This window comes from Protopterus annectens, chromosome 7.part1, assembly GCF_019279795.1.
Source record: "Protopterus annectens isolate FY-2018-M chromosome 7.part1, PAN1.0, whole genome shotgun sequence".
In the NCBI taxonomy this organism is placed as follows: domain Eukaryota; kingdom Metazoa; phylum Chordata; order Ceratodontiformes; family Protopteridae; genus Protopterus; species Protopterus annectens.
The window spans coordinates 453,163,675-453,187,108 of record NC_056740.1 but is presented as its reverse complement, the minus strand read 5'-3'; the positions used below and the strand labels follow the sequence as shown (position 1 = coordinate 453,187,108).

The 23,434-nt window shown below is 46.8% G+C and overlaps 1 protein-coding gene across 1 annotated transcript in view; it reads left to right on the top strand.

Moving 5' to 3' along the window:
* The window catches only part of WDR82 (WD repeat domain 82), a 1,055,709-nt gene that overhangs the window by 439,678 nt on the left and 592,597 nt on the right, over positions 1-23,434 (top strand). The window contains exon 5 of the mRNA XM_044078920.1: positions 11,429-11,545. Coding sequence (XP_043934855.1) covers positions 11,429-11,545 — 117 coding nt within the window. The remainder of the gene's footprint in view (positions 1-11,428; positions 11,546-23,434) is intronic.

Here is a 23,434-nt window from a genome sequence, read left to right as displayed (position 1 = left end):
GGCCCGAATACCAGAGACAATGTTTTTGTGCACTTGCCTTAAATCTGACTTCAGGTCGTCAGTACTATAAAGCAAGGCAGCCAATGCCATTACATCAGTCTTTCTTGCCGTGGAGCCCATAGCAGGAGCAGTTCGCACAAGTGCCAGTCAGTCGCTACCAGAAGTAGAATTTTAGCAGAAAACGTCTAAAGCCAAGTACCCCATTGGGGACCCTTTTTTTTTGCTCTAACCGATGTCCGCAACAGTTAATTGTCTCGCCTGTGGAAAGCAGATCCCACACACTTTCATTCTTACTGCATCACTTGTTTAGGGACAGACCACAACATCTCTCATTGCTGGTTCTGTGCCCTCTAATGTGAGAACCATTCGCCATAGAGCTCTTTTTATAGACAATTACTTGTAGTATTCAGTCTTCGAATTCCGATATGGCGTCAGTCAGTCAACAATCTGCCGACATTCTGAAAAAACGTAAAGATAGGCTAAGCCTTCCAACAACGCGATCGCTAAGCAAGTCAGTTCTCCGGAATTCAGTGAGGCGCTTTTGTAGCCCCTGATGCCTGACTCGCTTTCTACGCAGGCCTATGCTGAGGCCCTTTCGGAGTCCGGTATGCTGCAGAAATCCACTTCGTCTTCCCAGCCTTTGGCTGTCTCTGCCTTGGTTGGGTTCAGAGCCACAACGCAGGCTTCCTTCTCCAGAAATTGATAAATCAAGACTCTGAGGAATCTGATTATTCTGCCTTTGAAGCGCAACAGCCCTTAACTGTTTGAGGATTCAGATGCAGAAGAATCCATCCCCTCTGTCTCCCCTCCCGATGACCCCTCTCCTTCGGGGGAAAACTCCACTCCCTCAGGGAACATTCCCAATAGGAATCTCAGGGCTTCCCACAGTCAAAGAAATGGAGAGTTTCTGGACCTGCCCCAGCACAGACCCCCTGGCCATCCCACCTATTCTAGAAGCGGTGGATGATTTCCCTGAATCCAGTTTAACCCCTGATGCCCTGCCTCCTTTTCCATCTAAACCTGACAGGTACTACAGAGTACCGGATTCTCACAAATACCTGTACAGGAACCCTGCTGCAGACCCTGAGGTCATTACACAGGGACCCAAAGGAACTAAGACTAGTTCTGCCAAGGATCCTCTTCATTCTGACAAAGACTCCAGAGCTCTGGACAGATGGGGTAAGAAAGTATACACCTCTGCAATCTTAGCTGTCAGAGCACTCGTCAGTTCCATATGTTACAATTTTAACAACACACTTTGGAATAATTCAAACAGAAGATTGCTATCTCTCCTGAAGGTGCCAACTCTAAAGAGCTGGTAGAATTACTACACTCTACATGTCAAGTTGTTAAGCACTTATTACAATGTGGATATGACTCCCTGGAAGCCTCTAGCAGGGCAGCAGTGACAGGAACTGTCATTAGAAGACACGCATGACTGAACGAACAACCTCTCCCTGATCATGTCAAGTCTAAACTTATTGATGTACCCCTAGATAAGGAATGCCTTTTGCAGAAAAAGCAGAAGAGGTGCTTAAAAAGATGGAAGACAAAACAAAATCTATACAAACAGTAAAAGATTTCTTTAAAGTTCAACCGCTCAGATTCAGCAGAAACTTCCCCTCTAAGCACTGGGCCTTCCCTGCAGCCAGCAGACAGGGCCAAAGTAAGCCCTGCATGGGCAGGGCAGGGCATCCAGGCCCCTATCCCAGGGCCAGCAAAGAAGCAAACAATGGTCCACTTCCGCATCTAAGACGGGGAGTTCTAAACCAAGCATCTGTGGTAAGCACTCACAATGACTCTCCCTCCTCCCTCCTTTCACTCCTCTAAAACCAGGAGGAAGGCTCACCTTCTTCAAGGACAATTGGGTCTCTATAACAAAGGACCAATGGGTAATAGAAATAATTTTCAGATATACAGATTGTTGTTCAGCGAACTCCCAGTTCTAAGAGGGTACCCAGCCCCCCCCCCCCCCCAAACAAGTGGGCAGAGGCATTAAAACAGGTAAAAACACTAATATCGCAAGGGGCAGTAGAACCTGTCCCTCCGGATCAAACGGGAAAAAGCTTTTACTCCAGACTATTCCTTGTTCCCAGAAAAGATGGCACTTGGCGCCCCATCCTGGATCTATCCAAATTGAACACCTATTTGGTGGTCCCCAGATTCAAAATGCTAACCTTGCAGCAGCTCTTGCCGATGCTCACATAAAATGCCTGGCTGGTGACACTAGACTTAAAAGATGTCTACCTCCACATCCCCATCAAGGAATTGTGCAGAAAATTCCTACGATTCAGAGCAGGCAATCAGCGCTTTCAGTTCTCTGCATTGCCCTTTGGCTTATCTACTGCTCCGAGTAGTCACCAAATGCTTGGCCCTGGCTATAGCATTCTGCAGACAGAGAAATATACAGATTTACCTTTAATCTGGACGACTGCTTCATTCAGGCGAACAGCAAAGAAAAGTTGCTCCAGGATTTTCTTTGTCAAAAAGCTCAACTTCCCTAGGGTTCACCATCCACAAGAAAAAATCAAAGCAAAACCCCACCAGTTTTCCTGGGAGCTGTGCTAGACACACAAACCCTGATGACCTTCCTGTCCCCAGACAAGCAGAGCTTCCTGATTCTCTGCTTCACCCAGCTGGCTTCCAGAAGTCACCTCAGTGGTAGGAAGTTCCTGCAAGCCCTGGGATATATGGCATCTTGCATACTTCTCATCCCTCTCGCCAGGCTTCATATGCGAAAGCTTCAGTGCTACTTAAAGAACCTTTGGTGTCAGCATTCTCAGTCCCTAGAAACCACTCTCCCACTGATCCCTTGCATAAGGGCAAGGGACAAATTTATCTGGTGGGCAGAGGCCTGTGCCATGAACAAGGGTCTTCCCTTCATCCTCTGCCCTTCCAGCCAGACCATCACCACCGACACCTCAGACACAGGCTGGGGAGCTCACCTAGCAGGCAGATGTACCCAAGGCCTTTGGAATGCTCAGCAACTTTACTTGCGCATCAACCAGAAAGAAATTATGGCAGTGCAAAATGCTGACTGCCTTCCAACCCCATCTCAGGTCAGGGGTCCTCCTTATAAAAACAGACACCACAGTAATGTACATCAAAAAGTATGGGGGCATCCAATCTTACCCCCTGTGCAGGTTAGACACGTGTCTGTGGCTTACAGCCACCTCTATGGGGCTGCACCTAATTACCCAATACTTACCAGGGATCAACAACACACTGGCAGACCACCTAAGCAGAAACTTACTGGACCCCCACGAATGGCAGCTCCACAGAGAAATCTTTCTGCAAATCACCCAGGAGTGGGGGACTCCAGAGGTGGACCTCTTTGCCTCACACCTCAGCCACCAGCTGAACAAGTTCTGTACCAGGGAGTATCACCTCCTAGCTTGGAAGGTGGATGCCTTGACCTTCCCCTGGAGCTTCCTCTTTGTGTACGCATACCCTACTCTGCCCCTTACTCCCAAGGTTCTAATCAAAATGAGAGGAGAGACCAAAGGCCATCCTGATTGCTTCAGATTGGCCCAGACAGCATTGGTACCCCTTACTACTTAGTCTGACCTTACAGCCCCCAAAGCTGCTTCCCCTAAGGTCAGACCTCTTGACCCAGGAGTGGGGGAAAGTATTGCACCCAGACCTACAGACTCTCAAACTTTCATCGTGGCTCATACACTAAAAACTAAGAAGAAGTCACTGTTAAGCAAACGGATCCTGACCATCATCACAGAGGCCAGAAGACCCAGCACAAGAAAATCTTATGCAGGAAAATGGAAACAATTCTGCTGCTGGAAACAATCAAACGAGGGCAGTACCTCTCAGCCTTCCATCCCTCTCATCCTGGATTACCTAGCAGAGTTGCTCAATAGTGGCCTTCCTTCTCTATTAAAATCCATGCCTCGGCCATCTCTGCCCATTATGATTCAGACCCCCACCGCTCTTCTCTCACCCTTTGTTTCAGCAATTCCTCAGAGGGGCTTCTAATATCAGGCCTCCCAGAAATCACCTACTCCACCCCAGGACCTGAATTGTGTTAGAGAAACTAACCTCACCTCCTTTCGAACCTGCCGCTTCAACAGAACTACCTTTCCTGGAAGACTGCCTTCCTGTCAGCTATCACCTCAGCCAGAAGGGTCTTAGAACTTCAAGCTCTCATGGCTGTCGAGCCCTTCATAATTTTCCATGCAGACAGTGTCCCCCTGAAGACTAATCACTCCTTTATGCCCAAGGTGGTATCTGATTTTTGAACCTTAGACCATACAGCTTCTTTCCCAACCCTCAAAACCATGTGGGGAAAAAAAATTCTGCACTCGCTAGACTTGCACAGACAACTCTGATACTATCTGGACCATACTGAGCCATTCAGAAAAACTGACCAGCTTCTTGTAAGCTTTGCCCCAGGGGCAGAGGGGAAGCCCATCTCCAAACAAACCATTTCCATGAATTTCACACTGTATCCATTTTTGCTACAGACTACATGGGAAACCCATCTCTAAGTCGACCCATACCCACTTCACTATGGCAACCTCCACTTAATTCCTCAGGGGAGTACCTACCAGGGACATACTGGAAGAGGCCACCTGGACCTTGTCCATACCATTACAAAGCATTACCACCTACCTCTCTTTCCTAAGTCTAGGGCAGGGTTTGCCTCTGCAATTCTGCAGGGTCTCCTGGCTCATACCTAGGACTCTACCTGTCCTTCCATCCTTTACCTCCGCTTCGGGAATCCTCCCATTGGTGATGACTGCAACAGTGAAACACGAAGAACCATAGTACAGTTGTTTACACTTACCATAAATGTAGATGTTCAAGTGTATTCATGGTTGCAGTCTTAGTTTTCCTCCCTCCATCCCCCTTTTAACATCTTCCCCTAGGGGACACATGCTTCCCAAGGTGGACCCAGGACCACATCTCTTCCCTTGTGCTTCTGACGGGTTAGGGCAAGAAAAGCTGATGTAACGATGTCGGCTGCCTTGCTTTATAGTACTGACAACCTGACGTCAGACTACAGGCGACAGCAGCTGGCACACACAAACATTGACTCTGGTATTCGGGTCGGCCAAGGGCTACCACAGCAGGGATAACCCATCGGTGATGACTGCAACAGTGAGTACACTCTAACATACATCTACAGTTATGGTAAGTGTATGCAACTGGCCTTTCTGAAAGCTATCTCAGATGGTTACAAGCTCACTTTCAGAGAGCCATTAAAGATACTCGGGTTAACTGAATATTCCTCAAAATCAAAGAGCAGAGGCCCTTTCTCAGATTCACAACCTGTGCCCACAGGGTTCAGTGGAACCAATACCAGAACACTAAATAGGGAAGGTTTTTTTTTTTTTGCAGGCTGTTCCTGGTTCATAGAAAGGAAGGCTCTTGGCTCCCTATTCTAGACCTATCCACTCTCACCCCCTGCTGGTACCAAAATTCAAAATTCTTCCCATGATAGCCCCTCGGGTCTTAATGATTACCTTACACCTGAAAGATGCTTATTTGCACATTCCTGTAAAGAAATCTTGTACAAGTTTTCATCGTTTCAGAGCAGATACCAGTCACTTTCAATTCTCTGGACTGCCCTTTGGCTTGTCTCCTGCTGGGTCTTCACAATGTGTTTAGCTCCTGTGCTCAACTCACCTTTTGCAGAACAAAAGGGATCCAAATTTACCCCTATCTAGACTACTGCCTCATTCAAGCCCACAAGTCTGTCAATGCTCCGCAAGGATCTGGCCTTCACTCAGGACCTCCTCACCTCCTTGAGGTTCACCATAAATCTTCACAACTCCAGCACAGACCCATCCACCAGGATAGTTTTCCTGGGAGCTCTTCTTGATTCCTCCATTCAAAGGTCCTTCCTCCCTCTAGAAAAGGTCTCCTCGACTCAGTACTTCCAAAACATTATGCAGAGACAGTGCCTCTCAGCCAGGGAATTCCTCAGAGCATTAGGCTACATGGCATCTTGTATCATCACGATCCCTGTGGCCAGGCTGCACATGAGCAAGCACCAGTAGTACCACAAGAATCTGTGGTGCCAGCACTCATTCTGTAACCTGTGGTGTTCCACAAGTATCAGTCCTGGGACCTCTACTGTTTGGAATATATTTCTCTGAAGTGCAAGGAAAAACTAAAGATCTGTGGCTGACAAAGTTTGCTAATGACTGTAGACTGGAAGTGGCCATAGAATCTCCAAACGATGTCAGCATCCTACAAGAGGGTCTTACACAAACAAATGATTGGTGCCAAAATCATGGCATTAAACTCAGTGCAAAAAATGTATTATCCCTTTCGGTAAGAGCAATGTTCCTGCTAACTACCACATCAATAGGAACACATGATGTACGCACTCAACGGTGAGAGACCTGGGCACACAAGTTGACAGCAACCTTACCTTTGATATTCATGTCTCCATAGTGGTAAGAAGGGCATTCTATATTGCTCATATAAGTAAGAGTATTGCTGCCAGAAAAAAAGTTAAAACCTCCCTGTACTCTTCCTTCTTCAGGCAAATAACTGAATACAATGCCCCTTGTGGTATGTACCTTTCCAAGCACCTGCAGCAATTGGAGAGACCCCCAAGGTTCCTCACAAGGAAAGTTCAAGGTCTTTACCATCTGTCCTATGAGGATCGTCTGAAGTCACTGTCACGTATTCTTTTTCATACAGACTATTCAGAGGCGATCTCTGCCTTGCGTACAAGGCAATCTCTGACCCTACTTTAGTGAAAATTCTGCATATGTTAGTTAATTGGTACACTTGGTTACTCACTCTAATGGCCTTAATCTGGTATGTGACATTAATAGAACTTGCTGGAGGGACAGATGGTCTCCCACAGGTTACCACACCTTTGGAACAGACTCCCCCTTCATGTCAAACAGAGCACCCCATTTTCCCTCTTCAGACGCAGTCTGGACAATTGGATGGGTAAACATAAATTCACCCTGGGACATGTGCATTAGATGCTGATCATGGAAATAAGGGTAAAACTTGGCTAGGCTTGTAAGGGGCCTAGAGACATTAGCCTGATAACTTCCTGCAAGGAGGAATTTGCATGGTGGACAAGGCATATGTCTAGAACCCGGGTCTTCCCTTCAGGTTCACCCCTCAGTGCTAAACTTTAACCTCAGATGCTTCCGAGACAGGTGGGGGGGGGGTCATTTCCAATACCTTCAGTCCCAAGGCAAATGGGGAAATCAGACACAATCACAAAAATGGGAAAGAGGTGATGGCAGTTCAAAAGAGCCTATTAAGTTTCAAGTAACACTGGAAACCAGGGGCCTTACTAGTCAAAACAGACAACACCACAGTTATGTGGTACATAAACAAGGAGGCACTCAACTCTTGCCCTCTTTGTTGACCCACTACACTCTAGCAGATCATCTCAGCAGATCATCTCAGCAGGAACTTGATGGATCTTCATGTGTGGCATCTGCATTAGAAAACTTTTCTCAGCATAGTCCAGAAATTGGCACCCCCCAAAGATAGACCTCTTTGCTACCAAAGGAAATGCTCAACTTAAAAGATTCTCTTCCAGGAACAGACTATCCACAGCCTGGAGGGGCAGATCCTTTGTCTTTCCTTTGGAGCCACCTTTTCCTTTATGCATTTCCTCCCATGTCGTCTTCCATTTTTCCATGGGTCCTTCTAAAAAAAATCAGGGAAGAAGGCCCAAAGGTCATTCGGATAGCCCCAGACTGGCCTAGGCAACATTGGTTTCCTCTGCTGCTAAGTTTAACCAACGAAAATCCGTGACAGTTGCCTCAAAGACTGGACCTTCTGACTCGGGACAACGGGAGGTTTTTGCATCCCAACCTAGAGACTCAAACTCTCAGGCTGGATAATTCCCTAACTTACTCCTGTAAGCTTACCGTAAGCAGACAAGTTTAAAACATTCTCAAGGAGGCTAGAATGCTTAGCACTAGGAAATCATACTCAGCCAAGTGGAAAAGATTCTCCATTTGGTATCGGCAGCAAGACCTCCTTCCTAACTCGCAGTATCTCTGCCATTTTAAATTACCTGGCTACTCTGGTGGATAGAGGCGTATCCTTTTCTTCCATCAGAATTCACGCCTCTGCCATTTCAGCCCACATCCTTTTTCCTCCTGTCTTTTCCCACCCTCTGATGAAAATATTCCTTATGGAAGTGATTTACATCAGACCTCCAGGAGACAAACCAACACCTCCATGGGTATAAAACTGACAGTTGTTACCCCTTTGAATTGGCCACTTCAGCTGAATTAACATGTTTAAGTTGTAAGACTGCCCTTTTACTGGCGATCACCTCTGCTAGGAGGATCTCTGAGCTGCAAACTGTCATGGCAGTGGAACTATTTTATATTCCACAGACTATCACTCATGACTAACCCATCCTTTGTGCCCATACACTTCACAAACCTCAGAATCTGTGAAAGAATCCCTCACTCCTTGGATGTACAAAGACAACTCCGCTACTATCTTGACAGAACTTAATCTTTCAGAAAATCAGACCAACATGCTTTGCCGTTTGACTCTGAAGGGAAACCCAGTCTCCACCAGACTCTCCCAAGTGAATCTCCCACTGTACTTTCTTTTGTTAACAGCCGTCATAGTAAAAAGCCACCGGAAGCTGTCAGGACTTGCTCTACTAGGGCCACTGCTACTTTCCTAAAATGAGTACCTACCAAAGACATTTTGGAAGCTGCCTACCTGGTCATTTGTGCATACCTTTACCAAACACTACCACCTATCAGCCCTTTCCAAGTCTAGAGCAATATTTGTCACTGCCATCCTGCAGGGCGCCCTCAGATCTCCATAATCTACCTTCCACCCTCATCTCAGCTTTGGGAATTCACCCCACAAGTCGGGACTGCAACGGTGAAAGACAAAGAACATATTACAGTTGTGTACACTTAAGATAAATATCGGTGTTTGAGTGTGTTGTCTGTTGGCAGTCTTCTCTCCCTCCCTCCCTCCTTTGCTTTAAATATCGGTGTTGGAGTGTATTGTCTGTTGGCAGTCTTCTCTCCCTCCCTCCTTTGCTTTAAATGTCGGTGTTTGAGTGTATTGTCTGTTGGCAGTCTTCTCTCCCTCCCTTGCTTTAAATATCTGTGTTGGAGTGTATTGTCTGTTGGCAGTCTTCTCTCCCTCCCTCCTTTGCTTTAAATGTCAGTGTTTGAGTGTATTGTCTGTTGGCAGTCTTCTCTCCCTCCCTCCTTTGCTTTAAATATCGGTGTTTGAGTGTATTGTCTGTTGGCAGTCTTCTCTCCCTCCCTCCCTCCTTTGCTTTAAATATCTGTGTTGGAGTGTATTGTCTGTTGGCAGTCTTCTCTCCCTCCCTCCTTTGCTTTAAATGTCGGTGTTTGAGTGTATTGTCTGTTGGCAGTCTTCTCTCCCTCCCTCCTTTGCTTTAAATATCGGTGTTTGAGTGTATTGTCTGTTGGCAGTCTTCTCTCCCTCCTTTGCTTACAGTACTTGAGATAAATATCGGTGTTTGAGTGTGTTGTCTGTTGGCAGTCTTCTCTCCCTCCCTCCCTCCTTTGCTTTAAATATCGGTGTTGGAGTGTATTGTCTGTTGGCAGTCTTCTCTCCCTCCCTCCCTCCTTTGCTTTAAATATCGGTGTTTGAGTGTATTGTCTTTTGGCAGTCTTCTCTCCCTCCCTCCCTTGCTTTAAATATCGGTGTTTGAGTGTATTGTTTGTTGTCAGTCTTCTCTCCCTCCCTCCTTTGCTTTAAATATCGGTGTTTGAGTGTATTGTCTGTTGGCAGTCTTCTCTCCCTCCCTCCCTCCTTTGCTTTAAATATCAGTGTTTGAGTGTATTGTTGGCAGTCTTCTCTCCCTCCCTCCCTCCTTTGCTTACAGTAGTAGTTTGCATTTATCATCAGAGAAACCCCCTGGATGTTTCCTCTGCAGGGCCTTTTTTTTCTATATCTGACTTTTGCTTAGGGTTTGTCCTGGGGGACTTCTACCTTCATGGGGGCAAAAGAAAACTGATGTCATGGAGTTGGCTGGCTCCATTTATACTTAAGCGTACCGATAGCATAGAACTTCTGCCAGCCTTAGGAGGAGGGAAATTTTTACTCTGGTAATTGGGCCAGCCAAGTGCTTCCACAGCAGGAAATCCCACCAGTCAGGACTGCAACAGTGAATACACTTGAAAATCTACATTTATAGTAAGTGTATACACCTGTACTTTCTGAGGATTAGATGCTCGTACATCACATCCAGTACCTTATGTCTTGCACATAGGACGCTGATGTGCAGTGCTACCCAGAAAATGTAAAGGCTTTGGTATGCTGGTTGTACATTCAGCTGTCCTCTGCAGGATATCCCAAGAGTAAAGAATGCTGCAACATTGAGAAGTAGAACATCTTTTATGCTGAGGTCTTAATCAACTGTACTTTCTGTGCAAGTTGAACAAGTATATTATGTACCATTTGTTAGCTATAGGGGAACAAAAGTATAATTGTTTTTCTTTCTTTGCAGTTTGGGTCATAAAGAGCGCTAGTGACAAGTGCACTTGCGTAGTTCCCTGACATTACAGCATGCATCATCATGGGCATGGACATATTCCACTGTGTCTAAAAACGTTCAGAAAAAAATGCAGAATGCTGTTCGGTTTTGAGTAAACCCAACCACTGGGCACATTGAAAAGGGTCATCTTTGTAGGTTGAGAAGATAGGAATTATTGATAGCATATTCTTGCACTTCTCCCTTCTACATGTAGAGGTGTCGCTGGATTATTTCTTCTATAACAGATACTGCAGTGTAGGGGTGGGTGTTCTGTACTCCTGAGTGCCATCCTTTGTATGACACATTAAACTGATCACCATTATCCTGACCTGCTGGTAGCATGTATGGAAAAGATCCCATGACTCTTTGAAGAGACCACTGAAAGTTCCCTGAGCAGTCAATATGAATACCACCTCGAGTCTCCCCCCTGAAAAGGGAGTATTGACTCAGTTGGCTAACCCTGTCAAAGTATAAATAAAACAAAAGTGATAGGCATAAGGCAAACATTTTTTGGTTGTGTAGAATTATAATGCTGCTGAATTGTCTGAGTAAATGCATCTACCATGATTTTGGGGTCCTGACCAGTAGAACTGCAGTTGCTGTGGAAAATGTCATCCCAGATAGATGTCAGTGTAAGTGCATGTTGCAGCTGCTCATGTATGCCAGCAAGGTAAGATCTTAAAAGTGTCATCCCAGACAGATGTCAGTGTAAGTGCATGTTGCAGCTGCTCCTGTATGCCAGCAAGGTAAGATCTTAAAAGTGTCATCCCAGACAGATGTCAGTGTAAGTGCATGTTGCAGCTGCTCATGTATGCCAGCAAGGTAAGATCTTAAAAGAGAAAATTATAGAAATATCAGTGGAAGTAGGTTTTCAGAACAGTGTATTTTTATTATTTGACTTTTGGGTGCTTATTTTTTTTAACTATTTTCCTTTCATAGGGATTAATGCATTTACAAGGAAAGCCAATGTGTTCTTTTGATCCTGAGGGTCTTATATTTGCAGCCGGTGTGAACTCGGAAATGGTTAAGCTGTATGACTTGAGGTCATTTGATAAGGTAACACTTTAGTATTTTGTAAAAGTTAATGTTTACTACTGATATTTACTTTACTGCATTCATTTTGTTTTCAGAATAAATGCACAAAACATATGATCTGATGTCACTGACGCTCTTCCTCCACCTGTGGGTCTTGGACCCACCCTGAAGCTGAGAGATCGAAGATCGAGCCCCTCCCATCCTACTCATAATGCCTCATTCACCCAATCTGCCTCAGATCTCATTTGCCGCTCATTGAGTACACTCGAGGTTTTCGTAGCTCCAGAGCTCCTCCAGTTTCAGAAAGTTTTTCTTCACAAGTGAGTTAATTTTCTATTTAGCTTCTTTCCTGTCACCTTCTCGCTTACCCAGTCTTGTATTTAGCTGTTCTGTAATTTTAGCTATTCTCCGTAATTTCTTTTCTATCTGATTAACCAGGTTTCTGCATGACTTGACTTACTTCCCTGTTTCTTTCCTTCAGAAAGAGAGATGTGATGTTGTCCTATCTTGCCTTCATTCTGTACTGATTGGTTCGGAACAGATTCTCAGTTCCAACTCGGCCATTTACTAAAGCTCGAGGTCTCCAAATAGCTCGTGACTCACTCCCTGTCCCATGATGCTCTAGTGCCTTCCCAGGTCTTGTTTGTCACTGAAACAGATTGGGTGATTCATCTAGCTCTGGCTAAGTGGAAATTCTCTTGTTTGATATTTCTTTACTCTAAAATAATTCATAGTTTAGCTTTATTACTATATAGTTAAGTCTTTTGTTCGCGCTTATTTAGAGAGCATATTTCATATATTTAGTGTGTTGTTGCCTCCTTTTGGCCGCTGTTTTATTAGGCCTCTAAAAGAAACTCCCCTATCCCATTTTGAAGTGTTTAGTTTGTAATAGTGTGTTTTTTTTTTTTCTTACAGCAGTTAAATTTTAAACTGTAGTAGTAAGAATAGTTGTGTGGTTTGCATTTAGGTAAATAAGATGCTGTTAGACTTTTTTCTTCCTGTCAGTTGACAGGGACCGTTATTATTGTATGTGTGTTTTTGCATAGCTAGTAAAAACCTTTATAGAAGTGTGTGTTCTCTTTTAAAAACCTTCCCTTTAAATCAGCTTGTTTTAATTAGAGAGCTATAAAGCATGTTTTATTTAGAGGGCTGTTGTTTTTCATTCGTCTTGTGTGACTTTGATTTGTCATTAAAGTGATGTCTAAGAAAACTAAAGAAGTAAAACTCTTGTATTTTAAAAGTGCCTTAAGAGCGCGCAAAAAATGTCTGTTACTGATGGGACACACGGAATGCGTTTTACTGCCTGGGGCAGTTCATTTACAGGAGTAGGCTCTATATGCCACTCCTTTTGTTCTCGAGTTCTTCACGAGAGGAAGAACACACTGATATTAAAAGGTCTAAAGTCGTCCTTTTCAGAAGCTTTAAAAGAAGGTCAAAGCAGTACTCCTGAAAAGTCCATTTCTCTGACCCTTAAATCTTCAAAAAGGTCATCCTCTTCAGAAAGGTCAGAACCATTGAAAAAGTTACCTAGGATGTCTCCAGCAGTGTCTAAACCTACTGATTCTGAGAAACCTTCCACCTCTGCTCTTTCTATATCTGGGCCGATGGTGTTACAAGTTAGGGGCTAATCCCTTGATCTGGAGCCAGTTTCTCCGACTTTAAGGTCGTCCCTTTCACAGTCTGTAGCATCTCCAGCCCCCTCCTGTCGATCCTCCAAAAGCTTTTGACTATGATGTGGATCGTGTGGTGCAGAGACTTTTGAGGACTCTGGCGCTGGCCGTACTTTCGTCGGAACCAACCCAGAAGGTTTTGGAGCTGACTAGACCTGTCCCTTTAACGTCTATTCCTCCTCCAACCTGAGCTTTGGCTTCGGAGCCAGACTATATGGAGCTGATGGCGGTGGAACCGTCTGAGCCGAGACCTGCTTTAGGATCTTTGGTTCCAACTGCTCCGACTACCTCTGTGCTGCTTGAGGAGTCTAGGAGCTGACATTCTCTGTTTGGGTCTGGGGAGGACAGTCGGGACGAGCTTTTTATCGGTTCTGAAAATGCCTCTCTGGGCTTCTGCTTATGTGAGATCGGCTCCTACCTCTGCCTCAGAGCCGACCCCTGTGGTGCCGGGGAGATTTTCTGATTCCTCTGAAGCAGGAGTCTCATCGGAACATGGGCGGGGAGCTTTCGCCGCTATGAGGGGAGCACTGTTCCCACGGTCATCCTCACTATTGGGTCCAACCATTCCTTCCCTAAAAGTGCCGGTGTCGTCCTTGGCACAGCTGATTCCACAAAAGCTTGAGACAAAAAGCCTCAGGATGCCCCAGTGAGCAAACCCCTCTTCCGAAACCTTTCCAGAATGCCCTTCAGAAGAGGTCCTTCAGAAGAGATAGTCTAAGAGGGAAGTATTTGGACTCCCCAGGGGCATCAGTCACATCTGATATGGACCTCAATGAATCAGAAGGGTCCCCACAGTCACCCTCTGAGGATGTCTCCTTTGCAGACATCCTAGAGATCCTGAAGCAGAGAGGATGCTGGAAGCCCATTACCCCTTCTGAGTCCATCTACCTGAAGGCTTTCGGATCTTTCCTTCCGCCATTTGGGTGTGTCCGCCTTTTGACGAGCTCATGGAGTTTGTCGAAAGGTGTGAGTGTCTCCAGACATGGGGGAGTCTCTAGGAGGCCAAATTTATTGCATCCCCGCAGGACAAGACATTCTTGACAAAAGGTGTCCAGGTAGATGCTGTTTTGGTGTCGACGGCCACCAAAAAGGAGATGTTCGTGTTTCACTGTTGCAGTCATTACACTTGGGTTATCCTGCTGGCAGGCTACCCGCGCAGTCAGCCTGAATTCCAAAGTCTTGGTCCGGCATCTGTTGCCTCTTCCCTGACGTCAGTGCGCCAGGGATATAAAAGATGCAGCCAACGCCATTTTCTTCAGTCTTTCTTGCGCGGTGCCCGAAGCAAAAGCAGTTCGCAAGGGCCGGTCGGCAGACTCCTGAGATTTTCAAAATTGAATTTCAGATCCAAAGTCTTCAATAAAGCTAAGTACCCCGTTGGGGAAACTTTTTTTTTTGCTCCAGACCGATGTTAGAAAGGTTAACAATTGTATTTCTTGTGGGAAGCAAATACCTCATAAGGATTTCCACTCTTACTGTATTCTTTGCCTAGGCCCTGACCACGACGTTGCTAGTTGTCTGTTTTGTGCTAGATTTAACCAACACACTAAGCATCGGTACGATTTTGCTTTTCATTACTTTGGCCGAAGGTTTAACTACATAATGCCGTCGAACAGCCGACGACCGGAGTTCATAAAAAGCACAAGGAAAAAGAAAAGGGCAGGCATCCGAGGTCCAAAACCGACGATGAAGCCTCTTCTAGGCCAGTCGCCGGTTCTCTGTGAGGCGCTTTCGCAGCCCCTGACACCTGCTACCTCAGAGCCACAGGCTGCCTCCGACTCCCACGTGGAGACAGCTAGGCCTCTGGATACTCAAGGTATTGGGACTTCGGAAGCTAATCCCTCAGATGGGTCTGGAGCCGCTGAACAGGCTTCGGCTTCTGAGGGTGTTGTCAGACCTACACAGCTTTATATCAAGCCAACTTCAACATCAAAGACTAAAACAGTTTTAAAGACAAGAAAACAAGTACAGCATTCTCCCAGACAGACTTCCATGCCTAAGAAACAGATGCTCAAAATGTCCGAAGACCTAATTACTTTGATCAAGGGCTCCCATCCCCCTCCTGATAAGAGGCCTAGGCAAGACACTGAATATGATTCCTCTGATCAGATTTCCATTTCCTCTGACTCCTCTTCAGGACAGGGATACTCTATTCCTCCCTATGAGGACTCTGATGCTGAAGAATCTATTCCTTCAGCTTCTCCTCCTGAGGATTATTCATTTGGGGAAACCTTGCATACCATGAGGGAGCATTTCCACTGGGAGAGCCAAGATTATTCAGATTCTAAGAAAAGGCTCAGAGACTTTCTTTTACTTAGCACAGACCTCTTGCTATTCCTCCTGTTCTAGACATTGTAGATGTCTTTTCAGAGTCCGGCCTGTCTCCCGACTCTACCTCCTGCGTCTGTTAAGCCAGACAGATACTACAGGGTTCCAGATTCTCATAAATTTTTATATAAAAACCCTGCTGCTGACCCAGAAACTATTTCTCAGAGTCCCAAAGGAGTCAAAGCTGCTACTGCAAAAAACCCTGTCCCCTCAGATAGAGATTCTAGGGCACTGGACAGATAGTGGAAAAAAGTTTACACTTCTGCTACCCTGGCTGTAAGGGTTTTAAATTGTCAGTTTCATATGCTTAAGTATCAGCAATATTTAATGTCTCTCTTAAAACAGAAAATGTTGACAAATTCTGAATGTGCTGAGAACAAGGAATTGCAGGATTTATTGCATGCAGCTGAACAAGTGGGAAAACATACTTTGCAATGTGGTTATGATTCACTGGAGGCCTCTTGCAGGGCCGCTGTAACAGGCTTGGTCATTAGAAGGCATGCTTGGTTAAAAGAACAGATTCTGCCTGATCATGTTAAAGCAAAATCATTGGATGCTCCATTACAGCATGATACTTTGTTTGGTGTTAAGGCAGAAGAGGTGTAGACATGCAGACAGTGAAGGATTTTTTACAGGTGCAAGCCACCCAGATTTAGAAGGAACTGGCCTACTAAGAATTGGTCCTTTCCCGTGTCAGACAGGCCACAGAGAGGCAGATACAGACGGCCTAGAGGCAGACAACAGCCCCAGGGCTCATACAGGCCCAAACAGTGGGGTCCTTCTACCTCCAACAGCGGAGAAGACAAATCACAGCCATATAGGAAACAGTCCCAATGACTTCCCTCTGCCAATGCCAAGCATTTATCTTTTGGCAGCACCCTTGGGGGAAAGCTAGCACTTATTTCACAAAATTGGCACATGATTACCCAGGACAAATGGGTTTTAAATAGTCTCTCAGGGCTACAGGTTCCACTTTCACACCCTTCCAAAGGCAAAAGGTATGCCAGACCTGCCACACAATCAATGGGCAGAGGCACAAAACCAAGTTTCATCCCTCATGGACATGCTATTCAGCCAGTGTCATGACGAGCAGGGACAAGGATTTTACTCAAGACTTTTCTTAGTACCAAGAAAGGACAAAGCATGGAGACAGATTCTGGACCTGTCTATTCTTAATACTTTTCTGGATATTCCGAAATTCAAAATGTTGACTCTGCAGCAGCTTCTGCCCATGCTGGGCAAAAAGGCTTGGCTTGTAACTTTGGACCTAAGAGGCATACCTGCATGTCCCAATCAGACAATATTGCAGAAGATACCTCAGATTCATAGCTAGCTCAACGCACTATCAATTCTCTACACTGCCCTTTGGATTATCTACTGCGCCCAGGGTCTTCACAAAATGTCTGGCACCAGTAATTGCATTTTGCAGACAAAAAGGAATTCAAATATATCCCTACTTGGACTACTGCCTTATTCAAGCAGAGGCCAAAGACATTCTAATAAAGCATCTGGCGTTTGTAAAAAGATGACTAATTTGCCTAGGGTACACAGTAAACGAAAAGAAATCAAAACTAGTACCCTCTCAAAAGATGATATTCATGGGTGCAAGCTTAAAAACAACTGCCCAGATGGCTTATCTCACGCCAGACAAACAAAGGCATCTGACTTATTACTTCGAAAACATGGCAACAAAGACCCAGTTATCTGCAAGAAAAATTCTGCAGGCTCTGGGCTACATGGCCTCCTGCATTCTGCTAATTCCATATGCAAGACTGCATATGAGGAAACTACAATGGTACCTATAAAGTGTTTGGACTCAACATTGCCACAGCCTGGAATCAATTTCCCTCATTCCTTGCCTACAACAGGAGATGTTCATTGTGTTACACTGCTGCAGTCATCACTGTTGGGTTATCCTGCCATCAGGCGGTCCCGCAGTTGGCCTGAGTTCCAAAGTCTTGGTCTGGCGTCGGTTGCTGTCGCTTCTTCCCTGACATCAGTGCACCAGGGGTATATAAGATGCATCTGACGCCATTTTCTTCAGTCTTTCTTGCCGCGCGGTGCCCGAAGCAGTTCGCAAGTGCCGGTCGGCCGACTCCTGAGATTTTCAAATCGTATTTCAGACCGAAGTCTTCATAAAGCTAAGTACCTCATTGGGGAAACTTTTCTTGCCTCAGTCCGATGTCAGAAAAAGTTAACAATTGCATTTCTCGTGGGAAGCAAATACCTCATAAGGACTTTCATTCTTATTGTATTCCTTGCCTAGGCCCAGACCACGACGTCACAGGTTGTCTGTTTTGTGCTAGGTTTAATAAACGTACTATTAAACGTCTGTTTGATTTTGCCCGACATTATTTTGGTAGGAAATTTAAATGTTGTCCTTCTCGCCTTCATTCTTGCTGGATGGGTTCGGAGCCGATCCTCGGCTCCGACTCGGCCTGTACTATAGCTCGAGAGCTATTTTTACCGGCTCGAGGCAGCCCTATAACCCACAATACCATGCGCTAACTCCCCAGATCTCGTTTGCCGCTTCGCTGAGAGGTTGTCTTTTTTGTACCGGCTCAGGTCAGTAAGAGATTTATTCTATTTGACTAATTTTTCAGGTAGTTTCTCCAGCTAGTTACCCTTGTTTAGGTCCCTACAAATTGCCTTATTCATACAACCCTTTTTGTAGCCCTTTTTCCCTTCTCTAGTTAATTTTTATCTTTGGGCCTACGGGCTTTACCTTAGTTTCCCCACCCCTTATAGTGTCTGTGTGTGTGGGTTTTAGTCAGTTCCCTTAACATTCCTAATTTTAAGTTGAGTGTGTGGACTGACTGTGTTTACTGTGGTTAGGACCATGTCCAAAGACACTAAGGTCTCTGGATTCCAGAAGTGTGACTCGTGCTGTCAGAAAATGTCTGACAGACTGTCGCACTTCTTGTATCTATTGCTTGGGGCCTTTACACCTGCAGGACTCTTGTTCCGTCGGTCACGGGTTTAGTTAGAGTCCTGCAGGAGAGGTGTAATAAGCTCATCCTAAGGGGCTTGTTAAATGCTGATGACTCCCCGTCCAAGTCTGGCTCGGGGAAGTCTTCAAAAACCGCCAAACCCTCGGCTCTAGCTTCTGAGTCGAGGGCTGGCGTTATCGAGATGGCTCCGACATCGGTTCCATCCAGATCCGAGGTGGTTAAAGTGGTATCCGCTCTGAAACCAGCACCGGAGCTGACCCCAGCTCGCAAGCGCTCTAGATCCCCCTCGATAGACTCCGTCCGATCGGCTCCGAGATCCCCTCTCCTATCGGAGCGGAGTCATAGGACTCTCTCATCTAGGTCATCCAGGCTCTCCGACCACGACATCGAGAGAGTAGTCAGTAGGCTCATAAAATCTCAGGCACTAGCCCAAATGCTCCAGAGTCCATCTCACCAGACTGTGGCTCCTTCGGTACCACTATCCATTCCACCTCCAACTCGCCTCTCGAGTTCGGAGCCGGAGTTTGTCGGAACCGTAACCTTACCCACATCGGAGCAGATACTCCCACCTTCGGCTCCGGTGTCGTTGGCTCCGACCTCTTCATTGGTTCCGTCCATGGAGAGGTCCGGGCACCGGGACTCAATTGTCTGCTCCGAGGGGGCGAGTGGCGTCGGACCCTTGTCCGACCCTGCTGTCCCTCTCGGAGCTTCGGCTCTGGTTAGTTCGGCCCAGACATCATTCTCTGAGCCTTCTGTCGGTGCCGGGGGCGGTTCCGGTCTCTTTGGAGCCGGGACTGCCTTTGGTATCTGATAGGGGAGCCTTCGAGGTGATGAGGAGCGTACTGGACCCAGTGTCCACTCCAAGGTTAAGTTCAGCAGCTCCTCCCTATACAGTGCCTGTTGCGGTCTCTGGCCACCCTCCTATATCTGACAGCAGAGATCCGAAGCGTAGGGTACCCACCTTGGTTGTCTCCTCCTCTTCCGAGGGCTCCCCTGAAGTTTCAGGGGAACCCCCTAGGAAAAGAAAGTGCAAGAGGAAGCACATAGACTCCCCCGAGTCTGTCACGTCAGACACCGACTTGGATGAGTCGGAGGGTTCCCCCAGATCCCCCTCTGAGGATGTCTCTTTTTCAGACATCCTAGATTTCCTAAAACAGAGGGGAAATTGGTCCACTCTCAAACCTTCCGAGGACGAGTCGGTTTACCTTGACGCTTTTGGATCTCGCCCTTTCACCTCCTGGGTGTGTCCCCCTTTCGACCCACTAATGGAGGTAGTGGCTAGAAAGGCGTGGGCAGCTCCTGATTAAATGGAACCTACCCCTAGGAGGCCTTCTAAATTTATTTCTGCACCAGAGGACAAGTCCTTTCTCACCAAAGGCCTTTCAGTTGATGCTATGGTGGTAGCAGCAGCCACTAAGAAGGAATTGGCTGATCCTTCTGTACCTGTTCATCCTCCTAACAGAGAGTCCAGGACCATGGACAGGTACGGCAAGCGGACATTTGCTTCAGCGACCTTTACTATGCGATCGCTGAACTATTTGTCATTTCACCCGCCTTTAGAGAGACCGCCTTTAGAGAGACCTGCTCAGAGCTGGGTGAAACTGTACAGGATCCTTCTGCTGCGGGGTATCAGGACAAGATAAACTCCCAGCTGGCCACCCTGAACTCCATTGTTAACTCCTCCATGCGGCTTATCTCTTACACAGCCGATGGAATGAGTAGGGCCGCTGGCACAGGTGTTGGGTTGACGTCATGCTTGGATGCGAGACTGTAACTTTGCTGATCCCTTCAAGGCGTCCTTCACCAACACCCCCTTTGATGGTTCAGAATTGTTTGGACCTCAGGTGAAGAATACCCTCACCAGATGCGAGCAAGATGGTAAGACACTCTGCCGTGGGAGTCCATTTTTCCACACCTTCTAGACCTTATCCTAAGGGACAGAGGGGTGGAAAGATGTGGTTCCGCAAACCACAGGGAGTCGCGCCTGCCGCACGTGGTGAATTTCCCCCTAGAGGCAGAGGGGGGAAGAATAGCAGACGCCGCCCCAGGGGCAGAGAGGGTCCACAGAACCAGGATTCCAGGGAATCTTTCCCTGACCAGCCCTTTCAGCATCCCTGAGAAGCTGCCCGACTGTCCGCATTCGGAGGCAGTCGGGGGAAGATTATCTCTGTACCCAGAAGCCTGGCAATCCTTCTCCCAAGACGCATGGGTGCAGAAGATCATATCCGAGGGTTACAAAATTCTCTTCACTTCCCCTCCGGTACAACCACCAAGACCCCTACCAGACGTACCACCCGCACAAAGGGGTCACGCTCAGCTAGAAATAAAAAAGCTGTTAACAGAGTCATCCAGGCAGTCCCAGCAGATCAGCTAGGATCCGGAGTCTACTCCAGATTCTTTTTGGTACCAAAAAAGACTGGCGACCCATTTTGGACCTCAGCAGATTGAACAACTCTGTACAAAAGACAAAATTTCGGGTGGTAACACTGCAGTCCATTCTACCCTTTTTGGGCAGAGACAACTGTATGTGCTCCTTAGACCTCCAGGACGCGTACTATCGTATAAAGATACACAGGCACTCCAGGAGGTTTCTCTGCTACCGGCTGGGAGCCAGTCATTATCAATTCAGAACCCTGCCCTTTGGTCTCACCACAGCCCCCCGGGTGCTCACCAAATGCTTGGCAGTGGTCATGGCTCACCTGAGACAAAAAGGATTCCAGGTGTTTCCATATCTAGACGACTGGCTCATTTCCGCTACCACCAAGCAGCATCTTATAATGGCCAGGGATTACACTATTCAACTTTGCAACAGCCTAGGTATTTCTATACATTTTGCAAAGTCCTCCTTGTCGCCTTGTCAATGTATAAACTTTATAGGCGCCGTATTAAACACCACAGAAATGTCTGCAACATTGCCACCTCAGAGAGTGTCAGACATAAGGCGGGAATGTTCAGTCCCTGTTTCAGCCCAACAGAGTTCAAGTCAAGCTAGTATTGAAAGCGTTAGGCCTCATGGCAGCGATTCTTCTACTCCCATTAGCCCGCTTCCACATGAGGCTCCTTCAGTGGATGCTGTTTTCTCAGTGGTCCTTTCAACAGCTACCAATGACTCACAATATTTTGATAACCCCTTCTTGCAAGAATCTCTCCTGGTGGATGGTTTCCCCTCAGCTTTTTCAGGGCAGACCCTTTGTCCCCCCCCCCCCCCCAGTTGCCACGGTGGCAACGGATGCCTCCCTGATCGGGGGGGGGGGGCATTATCAGGGCAGGACGGTCCAGGGCACATGGCAACAATCAGAACGCCACCTGCACATAAATGTCCTGGAGATGAGGGCAGTGCTTTTGACGTTGCAAGCCCTTCAGAGCTCTCTTCCCACAGGGACTATAGCAATTCAAACGGACAATATGTCTGTAGTGTGGTACATAAACAAGCAGGGCGGAACAAAGTCCTACCCCCTATGTCGAGAAGCACTCAGACTTTGGCAATGGGCGATTTCCTCTCAACGGTTTCTGATAGCAACGCACATCCCCGGGAAGTCCAACGTCATAGCGGACAAATTGAGCAAAACTATCCTCATGCCTCAAGAGTGGTCTCTAAATCAAGTGGTAGCAGACAGAATATTTCAGAAGTGGGGGCCAGCCTTGCGATCTTTTCGCAACTCCTCAAAACAGCAAGTGCCTCAACTTCACAATCTTTCCTCTACCAGGCCATCCCCCCAGAGACGCTCTTGTTCACGATTGGCCCCGGGGTCTTCTATATGCCTTTCCTCCCTTGCCATTGATCCCACAATTAATTCAGAAAGCAACTGCATTGAGATCCAAAATGATCCTCATTGCCCCGTTTTGGCCTCGACAAGTATGGATGTTAAGTTGTCAATCTCGCCTTCATTCTTGCTGGATGGGTTCGGAGCCGATCCTCGGCTCCGACTCTGCACTTGCTAAGCTCGAGAGTCACTTTTACCAGCTCGAGGCAGCCCCATATCCCATGATGCAAGGCGGTGATTACCCAGATCTCGTTTGCCGCTTCGCTCATGAGGTCACCTTTTTTGCCAGCTCCTGGTAAGTGAATTTAATTACTCTTTTCCAAGCGCTTTAGCTATCCCAGTACCTAAATATTTACTTATTTATAGTTTGTTAGTACCTCGATTCACTTAGCCCTATTCCCGTTAGTTTTCCGTTCCCTTATCCATATTTTCTGTTATTCAGGCCTTAGGCCTTTCCCTCCCAAACAATTTCCTGTCAGGATTTGTGTTAGGTGTGTCTGTATTTTTTATTTCCCTGTACTTAGTTTTTTATATAGTTAGTGTAATTTTTGGACTGAGTGTGTGTGTTTGTGTTTAGAACTCAGTCATGTCTAAAGACACTAGGGTCTCAGGCTTTAAGAAGTGTGACTCGTGCTGTCAGAAGATGTCTGACAGACGGTCACACTTCTTGTATTTATTGCCTGGGACCCCTACACCTGCAGGACTCCTGTGCTATTTGACACTCTCTTTTAACCAGAGTGTCCTGCAGGAACGTAGAAAACAATTGATCCTAAGGGGTCTTCTCAAGCCTGAGAGCTCCCCGGCTAAGTCCGGCTCCGGGAAGCCCTCTAAGCCATCCAAGGCCCAGTCTTCAGTGTCCAAGTCTGTGGCCATGGTTCCGACTCCACCGGAGTCGAGATCGACTCCGTCCGGAGCCGATCCTTCCTTCTCGGAAAGTTTAGTATCGGCGCCGATCGGCACCGATACCCTGGCTTCGAAGCCTGTGTCGGCTCTGGCTGGAGCCGACACATCTCTAACCAAGCTCGGAGCCGACAAGCTGTCAGCTCCAACTGGAACCGAAGGTTCTTCAGCTCCGATGGCTCCGTCGAGGAAGAGATCTAGATCTCCTTCACTGGAGTCTATCCACTCGGCTCCAGCCTCCCCCTTACTTTCGGTGCGGAGCCGATCCTCAAGGTCTTCCAGACTCTCAGACCATGACTT